The sequence below is a fragment of the Hipposideros armiger genome, unplaced genomic scaffold (assembly GCF_001890085.2).
Source record: "Hipposideros armiger isolate ML-2016 unplaced genomic scaffold, ASM189008v1 scaffold_859, whole genome shotgun sequence".
Classification (NCBI taxonomy): domain Eukaryota; kingdom Metazoa; phylum Chordata; class Mammalia; order Chiroptera; family Hipposideridae; genus Hipposideros; species Hipposideros armiger.
In genome coordinates, this window is record NW_017732209.1 from 500,902 (window position 1) to 513,040 (window position 12,139).

Consider the following 12,139-nt stretch of genomic DNA (forward strand, 5'->3'; position numbering starts at 1 on the left):
CAGCATTTTTTCAGAGCTCGAAAGGTGATTCTAACCTGTGGGTAGGGGAAGAGAACGTTGGACTAGATGATCTCTAACTGAGGAGCCGGGCTTACCCGGAAAGCACTGATGAGGGACCAGTCCAGGCAAAGCTTTGAAACAGGCGGCTGGGCCCAGAGCAAAGAAAACCAGCACCAGAGCCATCTGGTGACAGTCAGGCCCCCAGCCTCATCTCATGCGTCTCTCTGCTGTCTCAGATTGCCGGACCCAGGCCCAGAACCCTCGCCGCTGTCTGGCCCTGGACAAGCCCAGGAAGCAGGTGACCCCATCCTCAGACCAGAAAGGAGGAAACATAGGGGGGATCACCACTCCTGCAAGATGCCTGGAACCCTGCATTTGCCCTACGGCTGCATCGTCCCCACCTCAAGGTGACTGAAAGGGAGGAAGATCCTGGCTGCTGGATATGGCTGAGAACAGTGTCCAGTGTGACATCTCAAGTTGGTCTCTTCCTCACCATTAATTTAGCCAATCATTTATACACCATTTATCAGGCACCACAATATCCCAGGCACAGTCTTTGTAGCTGGGGCTTCAGTGGTGGACAAGAGGACACTGCCTCTGGCTTCACTCAGCTTATGACCTTTTTCCCAGTTTTCTTTTCCCTCAGGCTCTGCTGTGGGTGTCAGGGCAGGACAAGGTCAGTGCTGCCCTCGTGCGAGGGCTGCAGGTCACAGAACTGGGGATAAGAGCAGGGCCTCCTTGTGAGACTTCACTTGAAGCAGCCAGACAGTTGTTCTCTGACTCGCCGTCCCTATGCCAGCACAGTCAGGCGAGAAATGGCATGACTGGAAGGCAAGACCTTGGGTCATCCCACCCTCTACCTATTCACTCAGCCCTTACACCCTGAGATCACCTCTGTGCCAGGCCACATGCTAGGTGCTAGTGACATAGTCCAGCAAAAGTATCTCACTATCACACTGATGAGCCCGAGTGACCCAGACTTCCTCGGGTTGCCCAAGAGGCCATGGGGGCCCAGAGGAGATGCCTGACTCACCAGGGAGGGAGGGCTTCCCAGATCTGCTAGATGTGTGACTCTGGGCAAGTTACTTAGCTGCAAACTGGGTATAATAATCGCACTCTTCCACAGGGGGTTACTGATAAATATGTAAAATACTTAAACCATGCTGGCCTTAGTAAGCACTTTGTACTTGTTTGCTATTATCATCTTCGTTGTCATTATTCCACTTAAGGATTTTATCTTCCTTCAGCTTCTGATAAGGATATATAGGATTCCAGAAACCTAGTGGTGATTCGGGTTGCCCCGGAGCTTCATACAAAGGCCCTGAAGCTTGAGGTTTTGGCTAGGGTGGGGGTGGGCGAGGCTGTGGCAGACCTTGGCACCTCTTCACCCCTCCATCTGGGAGTCCAGTACTTGTCCCAGTCACAGAAGTGATTACCCTGACTTGCCTCCTTAGGCTGCTATTACACAAAGAGCTCCCAGGATGATGGGCCTTACCCTGCCTTTGAGGCCCAGAACGGGGCTGAGAGGATCCATTTTCTCACCAGGACACAGCCCTTTCCCAGGTAAGGGAACCCCAAGGGCTTTGATGGGGAGAGGCTGAGGTGTTTGGTCTGGAATGGCTGAGGGACAGTAAGAAATGAGGTTGATTTACATCCTCTGCTGGTGTCTGTGGAGCGAGCTCTACAGTGGGCACCGTAAGCTTGGAAGAGAGCCTTGATTACTGTCTGCTGGGCCACAGCCCCTCACTGGTCTCCCTGCCTCCCGTCTCACCCTTCCAGCCCATCCTCACTGGTCAATGGAGTGGCTTTTCTAACACAGAGACCTTGACCATGTCAGTTCACAGTTTAAGGCCCCCCCTCAGTGCCCACAGGGTAGAGCCCAAATATTTTCATTGGCATTTGAGACCTTCTCTGGCCCTCGCTCCCCTTGCCAGCACCCTCTCCTGCCCCTCACCTATGAATCTTATCCTTAACACCTCTAAATATTCACCACTCCTCACAGGAGCCATGCCCTTGTCCCCTCTGGGCTTTTCACCCTCTGGTCCCTCTTTCCAGAAAGCCAGTTCTCCTCATTCACCCGGAAAACTCTACCATCCTTCAGCCTGATCTCAGTGCTGTCCTCCCTCCTGCCCTACCCACCCTCTCTGTCCTCCCCAAACTGCCCCATGAGTGTGACATCAGCATCTGACTACAGCTGCCTCTCCTCACAAGCCTTGAAGCTCCTTGAGGGCAGCGCCTCAGCTGACTAAGCTTTCTGCTCCCAGCATTTACCCAGCAGCCATCATGGAGTGGTTCCTCTCTTATTTCACAGTGGGCGACATTGAGTCACCCAATGGGGAGACCGCTCACCCAGGGTCACAGCAGTTCCCAGCCCAGGGCTCTGGGTCTGCCTTTTGAATTTCACCTCTTGCAGGCAGAAGCTGGTGTTCTACGATTCCAGTGAGGAGGTGAACCAGGAGTCCCCAGACGCTGACCCTTGGCTTCCTGCCTGGACCCCAGAGGGCAGCCCCCATGGTGACTGAAACTCTGTCTCTCTTCTTTGTAGGCTGGTGTGGGGCCTTCTTGGTACCTTCCTTCTGAGGATTTTAGTGGAGAGAGGAAAGCGGGACAGGGAATGGATGTCTGCTAAGCACAGGGATGCAAACATAATGTGGCCTCTGTCACTGAGCCATTGGTTGCCATGGCAGATATTGCTAATCATATGTCACTCTTTCTGGTGGTCCCAGACACTACCTCAGAATCTTTCTTAACACAGAGCTCCAGGTAGCTACAATCAGTCTATTGGATCTAGTACATTATGATAATTTTATTTATTTATTTATTTATTTATTTATTTATTTATTGCCAGCTGCATAATCCAGGTATCATGCCTCTTAATTTCCTCTACCAAGCACTCAAAATGAGCAGTTAACAGCATCACCTTTCCCCAGTGTCTGGTACCATCTCCTCAAAGCCAGCTGCCATGCTGAGGGAGAGGACAATCTGACCATTCCCCCAAACCTGATATTTCCTTTTCAGGGAGCCCACTGGCCTTGGGGCCTCCCCAGATGGCCTACTGGAGTGGGACGGGCCTCCCAAGTGAAATCCTAGGCCTCAGCCCTTCCCTGTTCAGCTCTCCAGGGAAATTGCTGCCAGAAAAGATCCTGGAGGATGGTGCCGAGTCTCTGACCCAAGGTGAGCATCCAGGGCTGGGCCTGATGCTTGGTTCATTCAGAAAACACATGGTGGTGCCCACCATGCTGGGCAGTGAGGGACACCCAGGGATGAATCCTATCCAGGCCCTGCCTCAAGGAGCCTACAGCCTGGTAAGGGAGTAGCCCCAGGCTAGTGTGGGGAGTGGGAGACTCAAGGAGCCCAGAGCGGGGAGCCACTTGCTTTGCCCAGGTTGGAGGTGCCCCACGGGAGCTGGCCTGGGAGCTGGATTTGGACATGGGGCAAGAGATCCAGAAACCCAGAGAGCAGCACTCAGGCTAGCGGGCTGGCAGACAAAGGCTTGGTGGTGGAAGAGAGACCTTTCGGTCCCAGTCATCTCTCTGGCCTCCCTCTCTGACAGCGCTCTTTGGAGAAGCGTTCTTAGATCCTGTGTCTTCACCTTCTGCCTGCATGCTCGAGGTACCACAGAAGGTAGGCATCTCTCCATCCACCTGTCCAGACATGGCCATCTTTCTTTCCATACACATTGCTCACCTGCTTGATTCACTCATTTATCCCCTCAACCTTTCCAGAGACTCACGTGCCCATCCTCTGAACACTCATTGCTGGCCACCAGGTGCCTGCTGTATGCTGGGCACTTGAAATGAACTAGACACAAAAGATAAAAGCTAAAAAGCTGCCAGGTGCCCATAAAAGACCCCACATAGGGCCGGCCGAGTGGCGCGATGGTTAAGAACTGGCTTGGGATGCCAGAGGGCCCCGGTTTGGATCCCACATATGAGGGCCAGTGACACTGCCCTCTACAGCTAAGATGCTGAACAACAGCTCAACCTGGAGCTGGGCTGCCATGAGTCGCCGGCAACGGCGTAGGCTGCAGCCCCTGCGGCAGTGGGTTGCCATGGGCTACCGTGTGTAGCCAGCAGCCAGCAGCTGCAGTGAGCGGCCGTCCAGAAGCCGGCGACTGATCTGCCTCACCCGGGAAGAGTGCAATGATGGTGCCAACTTGGGCCAGTGAAGCAACGTCCTCCACAACTAGACTGAAGAACAAAAGGACAGCAACTTGTCTGTTCCCCTTCCCCCAATTCCCCAGCACTGTTCCCATCCCCCCAATTCCCCAATAAACATCTTAAAAGAAAATAAAAAATTAAAAAAAAAGACCCCACGTAATTTTACGATGGCTCTATGAGGCAGGGTCTCTTGTGACCTCATTTGACAGACGAGGAAACAAAACAGCAGAGTGACCCCAAGAATCCTCAATTGGAAAGAACTTCCTCCCAGGCTCCTGGGCTTACCTCTGTTGTCACCATGTGCTCCAGGAGCTCACTGTCCGTCTGACAGAGGGGCAACCCCAGCTCTGGTCCCCAAATGATTCTTCTTCCAGTGTGTGGGGTGGGCGCTGCCTCCATGAGTAGCTGGATGGGCAGTAGAAACAAAAAAAGACAGTCTTAGCGGAGCCCTTAGTAAGCACTAGGCTCTGTGCTAGGTGCTTCTTGGCCCTGCAAGCATGGGTAGTGCTTCTGTATAGAGGTTCAGAGAAGTTAATACTTGCCCAGGGCTTCACGGCTTCAACGTGAGGTGGTAAAGTGATGGGATTAAGGGATATTGCTCCAGAATGGGAGGCAGAAGACCCGAGCCCAGTGCAGCCCCTCTCTGACCCTTGTGGGAACTTGGGGACATTTGCGTGAATGTCCAGGGGATGTTTGAACGAGGTTGTCTTGAATCTGAGATGTTTCTCATGCTCATTTCCTAGGAAAGCAGTGAGTGGGGCATGAAGAGACACCACTGTCTCCCTTCACATCCCCTCCATTTTTCTCCTTCACCCCCCAGAACATACCCTCTGAGGCCCCCGAAGATCCTTCTGACCCCCACAGCCTGTCCCAGCCCATGGTCTCGTGGGACCACTGCTACCTCTCGCTGAGTGAGAACAGCAAGGGGCCATCCAGCCCCGGCTCTGAGGACTCGGACATCAACACAGAGTCGGTGTGCAAGCTGCAGGAGGTGGGGAGGGACCGCCATCGAGGTTGGTCCCGCCTCTCTGGCCTGGTCTCATCTCCCCGTTCTCCACCCAGGATGCTCAGGCCGACCCCAAGGGCCCTCAGTCCTCCAGCGAAGAGGACGGAGACTACACACGGACCCCATCCCGGTGGACCTCGACCCTGCCCGCAGCCTGGAGGAAGAAAAGAAAGGGCCGGGCAGACAGATGCCCTATGCAGCCCAAGAAGGAGACAGCCCCCTGCCCCACCCAGATGAAGAAAAAATGTGTCAATGGCTTCATCATGTTCTGCAGGATGAACCGGAAGCAGTATATCCGGTGGGTGGGGTCATTTTTGGCTTGCCCCCCAGAGCATGTTGCCCTATGCTGTCTAACACATTGCCCCCCACCCCTTCTGGAACCACCCACCCACCCTTCCTCAGCCATGCTGTCCTCCAGCATCTCTGCTGACCCCATTGCTTTGGTCAGGGCCTGTCAATTGTAAGCAGTGAAACTCACCTCAGACTTAAGAAAAAAAGGAAATGAATTGGCTTATGCAACCTGAAAAGGGGAGGGAGTGGATTGCCTTCAAGATCTGGTTGGTTTGAGGGCTCACACGATGCTGTCTGGAATTCTTGTCCCTCTCTTGGTGCCACTCTTCTGGGTGGGCTTCATTCTCAAGCAGGTGGGGCCGGGTGGGGGCATGGTCACCTTTCGGAGGTTCGGGCTCATATCCTATCTCCCACCCTGGCAACCCCATGGGAGGAGAGCTCCTTGTTTCTAAGGTTTCAAGCACAAGTTCTTGGGACTGACTTGGTAGAGCAGGAGCCCAACCGGAACTGCTCAGTGCCAGCCTAAAGCGGGGGTGGGGGGGGGGAGGTGGGAGGTGCCCAGGCCTCAGGGAGAACAGCTGGTACTTTTACAGAAAGATCCAGGGGCTGTTACCAGGAGCAGCGGACACAGGACCCCTATGGGTCCTGGCACACAGGTATCCCCTTCCCAACAACCATTTAGTCCAGCCCGCCCCCCCCCTCCTTTTGGCGCTAAGCTCCAGGGAGCATAATGGAGGCTTTCAGAATATCCAACATGGGTGGGAACCAGCTGCGTTCTCAGAGGGAAAGCTGAGGCTCTGAGAGGGCAAGGGAGCACGCGTGGTCAGACCCCGGGCCTTCGTCCAAGCCAGGCTGCCCCGCAGGCCTTTCCTTACCTCCACCCTCCTGTCCCAGATTCTGCCCGGGAACCGCATCCACAGCTGCCACCAAGGAGCTGGCCCAACTCTGGCGAATGATGACCGAGCAGGAGCGGAAACCATATTGGTGAGGAGCCCCCGCCCAGAGGCATGGTGGAGCAGAGGGCAGCCTGCTCCTCAGCCCTGCTCTGCTTTCCAGAGCCTTGAGCTTCCGGAGATTGGAAATAGGCTGGGGGTTTACTAGGGTGGGAGGTTTGGGTGTTGCAAACTTTTATGAAAGATTTGGGAGTGACAGGTGGAGAGGTGTTCTCTCTTGGAGCTTAGAAGGGCAAATAGCTTCATTTGGGATTTGGACCCCGCTGCCCTAAATTTTTTTGCCCTCTCTGCCACGGGAAGTTTCTCAGCGCAGGAAACTGGGTCTTACCTTCCTTTCACTTGGCCTCCTCCTTGCCTCGTCTTCCAGCTCCTCTCCCTTCCCCAAACCCTCTCCTCTCCACCATTGTGGGAGCTGCCCCTGCCTGTGTCTTATTGGCTCCTGAAATACATGTCTGTGAGCACAGATTTTAACAGGAACATGTGGCTTCGGCAGAGAGCCCTTGGTGGAGTCCCACGTATAGACTGGGCCCCCGAGGCCCAGAGGTTCACCTGGTGGGACCAAAGACAGCCCCGGCACTGGTCATTGCTGGGGCCAGAGCCCTAGGGGTGGGGCAGAGAGCCTGAGGCAAGTGAGGTACCCCACCATCCCACTGCCTCTTCCCAGCATCAAAGCTCGAAGGTTCAGCCACAGGCACAACCGGATTGTGAAACAGAAGAACTCCAGCAGCGAGGACGAGGACTGGGGGACTCCTAAGCCATTCTACCAGCTGATGGCCGAGAAGGCCCGCTGTTCCTCAAAGCGGGCCTCTCTGCCTCCTTGCCGCAAATGAGAGGCTAACTCGCCTCACCTCTCCTCCCTGGCCACCTTGCAGCTCCTGCTGCTCTCCTTTGAAAGGAGGAACCATGAGGAAGAGGTTGCCCCCTCTTGGGCCTCACCCCTGCCAGTGCAGGTCCCTTTGGCCAGTTCCTGTGGAGCTGGGAGGGGGCCGATTTATTGACCTGATGCTTTATGTGTTTGCCTTGTCTGTGGGCAGCTGAACTCTGCCCTCCCACAGCCCATGCCCTTCTCACAGCTCCTTTCTACTTCGGGTACATCAGAGGAGCTGCCGGCGGGAGGAGCCCCAAATGAAATGCGGGGAGGTGAAGTTAAGAAGGGGCTCCCCTCTGCCCTACCTCGCCTAGCTTAGAATCAAATGGTTTCAACTGTGTTCATTCTCACCTTATCCTACTCCTCCCTCCCATTCTATTTATAGATTATTTATTGTTGCCAAAAAAATAAAGTGGAACCCTTGTTACCAGCAAGGGAGACTCACAGCCTGCCCTGGTCCCCTGCTTCCTCGGCCCTGGGGTGGCTCCTTCTTCCCCGGACCTAGAGGCCCCAGGGGCTGCAGTTGGAAAATAACCACACTGGCCACACCTTCCCAAGCCGCCCCAGTTTGACCTGCACCCCTTCCCTCAGGGAGCCACAATAGGAAAGCCAGAATCTCGTCAGGCTTTGTGTGGTTCAGTTTTTCTTGGGGCAAGTCATTCAGAAGGCAACCCACACCCCAAAAGGTTCAAGTTGTCTGTTAACTTTATTTTAATTGAAATGGAAGCATAATGTGTCCTAGAAAAATAAAGATTTAGGATACAAACTAGACACAGGGGCCGGGATTGCCCCATGGGTGAGGGGATCTTTGGTCTGGGGCTGCACATGATAATGAGGGCTATAGTCCAGGGGAAGCCAGTGGGGCACCCTAGCCCAGGCCTCCCCACAGCTGCGTTGCACTCCAGCAGGAAGGGCCCAGCTGGGAGGGTCTGTCAGTGCCTGGGCTTAGGACTGCCTGTCCTCCATCATCGGCTTCCAGGCAGTTCTGAGAACACTGGATGTCAGTGGAGCTATTAATAGTGTTTTAGGGAGTGATAGGGAGAAGGCTCAAGGAGGTTGGAAATCCAGCCATTTGGCAAGGTTTTCAGCTCACAGTACCAGGTTGAGGGGGGCAGAGCCCCTGAGTCCGGACCCCCAGATCTCCCCAATGGGGGCAGAGCAAGGAGAGAGCCGTCACAGAGGTTGCTTCCCATCCAGAAGGACATTGCCCCTGGACAGGGAGCGACCAGGGGTGAGTCCCCCTGCCACGTCCGGTTTGGAGAGGTTAAGCAGACCGGGGAGGAGGGTGTAGTGTGTGTGGAATCTTCAGATTGCAGCAGTTGTGTTTCTGAAAGTTTCCCTACTCCCAGTGTCCTGGATCTCAAGCACCATTGTCAGGAGAGGCGGTGAGGCCCAGCGGGGTCACAGTTCCAAGGGCTCTTCCACAGGCACTGACTGCAGCTGTGTCAAAACCTTCGTCTCAGCTTCTAGCCCCTCATCGACCTCGCCCCCCGCCGTGCCCCCGAGGAGCATCCCCTCAGAGTCGGGGTCCGGCAGCCTCAGCACAGTGTGGGGGGCCTGCGTCCCCAGCCCCTTCTCTGCTTCTAGCAGCCCCTCTGTGCCTGTGCTCAGTTCCAGTCCCGCTGGCCAGATGGGCACAGCTGTGGTCGACAGCATGAAGCCCTCAGGCGCGGGTGCTGGAAAGCCAGCCAGAAGGCTAGAGGAGTCTGGTGTGAAGGGCAGGCTGGTGGCAGCAGGAGCAGGTGGTGGCTGTGGTGGCTGCTGTGCAGAAAGTGTGCCTAGGGTGTGGGCCTCCGGGAGAGCAGGGCTGGAGGCCACCGGGAGGGCTCCTTCAGGCACTGAGATGGCCGTGTCTGGCTTCAGGGGCAGGGCCAGGCTGGAGGCAGGCGGCAGGACCTGGGAGACCAGCATGCTAGTGGGGAATGTGGCTGTGAGGATGATTTTGCCCTGCTGCACGGCCACACCCGTCACGATGGGGCTTCCAGACACAGGGTTGGCCAGGAGGAAGTTTCCTGTGGGGAGAAGATGGCCAGGCACAGGGTTAGAGGGAGCAGCTGGCCAGGAGCAGAGGTGGAGAGGAAACTGCTGGTGGGCAGGAGGAAGGGCATCAGCCAGAGGCAAACTGAGCCCCTTTGGGGTGGGACCAAGACTGGGCAGCTTGAGTCTCCGCACTACCTGGCATAGGAAGGTTATGGGGCATGCCAGAGATGAGCTTCACCCCTCCACCCTGAAGCCCACCAATAATACCCTCTGTCCCTGAAATAACCACCCCCCACCCAGGCTGGAGGGAGGCAGAAGGGGTTACCTGGGGCAGTGGCTGGAGGCAGCTGCAGGGCAGTCACACCCACTCCGGAGTTTATCAGGTGCACATTGGCAGGGCCCGCTGCAGCTGCCACCTTCACGGGGCTGCCCGGCCCGGCTGTCAACAGCTGCAGTGGCCCCACAGCCTGTGGCAGGGTCACCACCTGTGAGGTGGGCACCACCTGGGGCAGGTTCAACAGCGGGGAGGTGGGGCCCAGGCCTGCAGGGTACCCAGGGGGTGGGGAAAGTGGCACCACTTGTGGAGCAGCCACGGAAGACACTGGTCCTGGGGGCAGAGGAAAGGTGGCAGCCGGCGGAGGGCCAGGCACCACTTGGGGCAGAGGCCCCGACACCTCCTCTCCAGTGGGCCCTGAAGCAGTCACCTGGGTCCCCTTGGTTTCAGGGGCCTCAGGCTGAGCCTCCTCCAGTCGAACCTCCCCAGTTTGAGGGTCCAGGACTAAGGAGGTCTTGCCCTCAGTTGGCCCTAGGGGGCTGGGCTGTGGTGGGGGGGCACTCCCACCCCCTGTGAGCAGCAGGGGGCCTAGGCTGGAGGCCTCGCCCAGGGCCAGGCTGTTGATGATGACTGGACTCCCATTGAGGAGCACCGCTGGCGAGCTGCTGGCAGCCAGGAAGCTCCCGTTGACGAGGATGGAGGAGGAGGCAGGACACGGCGCAGGGGGGGCGGCCCCCGCCAGGAATATGGAGCCCTGGGCAGGGGCCTCGGTGGTCACTGGAACCACCCCTCTCTCCAGGTCCTCAGGGCTGCGGCTGGACTCGTCCTCAGTAGTGGGGTTCCCATCAGACTCGCTGGCCAGAGACAGGATTGTGAGTTGTGGCCCTGACTGCTGTGTTCCCACACTGGCCGGCCAGTTTCTGCAGACTTTAGGGCACAAGCTGACCACCGCCTCCCCACCTTTTCCTAGCCCAAACTTGGGGACAATTCCCGGGGATTATGAAACCTCTCAGACCCAAGGACCCCAGGGACAGAGCCTCTACAAGTGCCTCATTGAAACCACTGCAAAGCTAAAGGTGGCCGCACCGCGAGGGAAGAGGCCCTCCTCTTCCATTCCCTCGGCTCCAGCCCCAGAAGCTGAGCATCCAGGCAGCTCTGAGTCTCCTGGGTCAGGCTGAAAGCAGCCCAGTGGCTTTGGAGAGCGAGGAGGCAGCTGCCTGCTCAGTTCCCGGTGCCTCCCCCTGGGCGTCAGAGAAGGGAGTGAGAGGCCGACGCACAGGGTGGGAGGGGAAGGGCTTGGGTTACAGGGAAACTGGAGCTGGGGAAGGTTCACGTTTCACAACAAAGGCAGACTACGGACCACGCTGTTTTGGGCCCCTAGCGGGGGCGGGTGTGGAGGTGGGGGTGAGGAAGAGCCATGGTCCGAGATGCGCTCCGCAGCGCAGGGGCCTGAAAGAAGCCCCAACGCGGGGTGGGGTGGAACACAAGCCCCTCCCCCTTTTCTGCAGCCCCTCTTTTTCTCACTGCCTCCCCAAGTCTAGCCACCAACACGGATAAGATCTGGGATGGAGCCCCGAGTGGGGCAGTGGGAAGAGATCTCCCAGCCTCCGCGAGAGGAACAGCGATGTCGGGGAGGGGGCCCGGGGCGTGTGGCTATTCCATCCACACTATGGGCGCCGGAGGGTGTGAGCGGAATGCGTCCGAGGAGTTCGGCGCGCTGGCTCCCGCAGTGGGCGTGCGGGAGAGGGGGACTAAGTGGATAGCACGTCCCGGGAATGCGGGACCTGCACCGCCCGGGTCCCCTCACCTCTTGCAGGGCGCGCCACCGCCGCCCCCGGTCCGGTCGCGTTGTCGTCGATTCTTGAACCAGTTGCTGACCTGCGTGAGCGAGAGGCCAGTGAGCGTGGCCAGGCGGCGCTTCTCGTCCGGCGTGGGGTAGCGGTTGCCGCGATAGCAGGCCTTGAGCGCCGCGCGAGAGCGCTCCTTGAAGCAGTAGACCGTCTCCTCGCCGTCCCAGATGGTCTTGGGCAGCGGAAACTTCTTGCGCAGACGGTACTTGTCCACTGCTCCCAACGCGCGGCCGCGGGCCCGCTCGGCCTCGTGGTAGCGCGCGCGCAGGTAGAGGTCCTGCAGGAAGGCGTGGTGGGCGGCGGGGAAGGGACGGCTCTCGAGTAGCCGGTAGAGCTCGGCGTACTCGCCTCGCTGGAAGGCCACCAAGGCCCGAGCGCGCAGCACCGGGTCGCTGCCACGTAGGCGCTCGGCCGGGGGCAGTGCGCCCAGGAAGCGGCTCAAGCGGCCGGCGTGGCCCGCCTGTAGCAGCGCCTCGCAGACGCACGCCACCTGCTCGGGCGAGAAGCGGAGGCCCGTGGGCGGCTCGGCAGCGGCCTCGGGGGGCGACCCGGGGACGCCCGGGGACCCCGGGCCCTCCGCTCCCGCCGCTGCTTCGCCCGCCCCGGCCCCGGCCGCCGCCGCCGCCTCACCCTCCGCCGCCTGCAAAGTCTGCAGAAGCTGGCGCGCTTCCTCCTCCTCCTCTTCGGTCGCCGCCACTGCCACCGCCTCCCCCCCAGCCGCCGGCCCCGCGCTCGGCTCCGCAGGCAAGGTAGCCAT

General features: G+C 58.2%; 2 protein-coding genes across 2 annotated transcripts in view; one reads left to right on the forward strand and one right to left on the reverse strand.

Moving 5' to 3' along the window:
• MEIOSIN (meiosis initiator) overlaps positions 1-7,690 on the forward strand; it is a 30,874-nt gene extending 23,184 nt beyond the window's left edge. Inside the window, 9 exon segments of the mRNA XM_019629483.1 lie at positions 237-476; positions 1,455-1,563; positions 2,414-2,514; positions 3,019-3,174; positions 3,554-3,624; positions 4,981-5,151; positions 5,223-5,464; positions 6,352-6,441; positions 7,075-7,690. Of these exon segments, the coding sequence (XP_019485028.1) occupies positions 237-476; positions 1,455-1,563; positions 2,414-2,514; positions 3,019-3,174; positions 3,554-3,624; positions 4,981-5,151; positions 5,223-5,464; positions 6,352-6,441; positions 7,075-7,240 (1,346 nt within the window). The 3' untranslated portion in view covers positions 7,241-7,690.
• Positions 7,691-7,976: 286 nt separating this feature from the next.
• On the reverse strand, positions 7,977-12,139 carry SIX5 (SIX homeobox 5). The gene is made up of 3 exons (XM_019629490.1): positions 11,340-12,139; positions 9,584-10,386; positions 7,977-9,290 (listed from the first exon to the last, which is right to left on the reverse strand). Exons 1-3 carry the CDS (start codon positions 12,137-12,139, stop codon positions 8,680-8,682), a joined length of 2,214 nt encoding a protein of 737 aa, XP_019485035.1. The 3' UTR covers positions 7,977-8,679.

Coding starts and splice junctions, on each gene's coding strand:
- SIX5 (XM_019629490.1), bottom strand. CDS start 12,139: ATGGCTACCTTGCCTGCGGAGCCGAGCGCGGGGCCGGCGGCTGGGGGG. Junction 10,387..11,339: donor GGTGGCGCGCCCTGCAAGAG/GTGAGGGGACCC, acceptor GTCTCTGGCCAG/CGAGTCTGATGGGAACCCCA. Junction 9,291..9,583: donor GCCTCCAGCCACTGCCCCAG/GTAACCCCTTCT, acceptor TTCTCCCCACAG/GAAACTTCCTCCTGGCCAAC.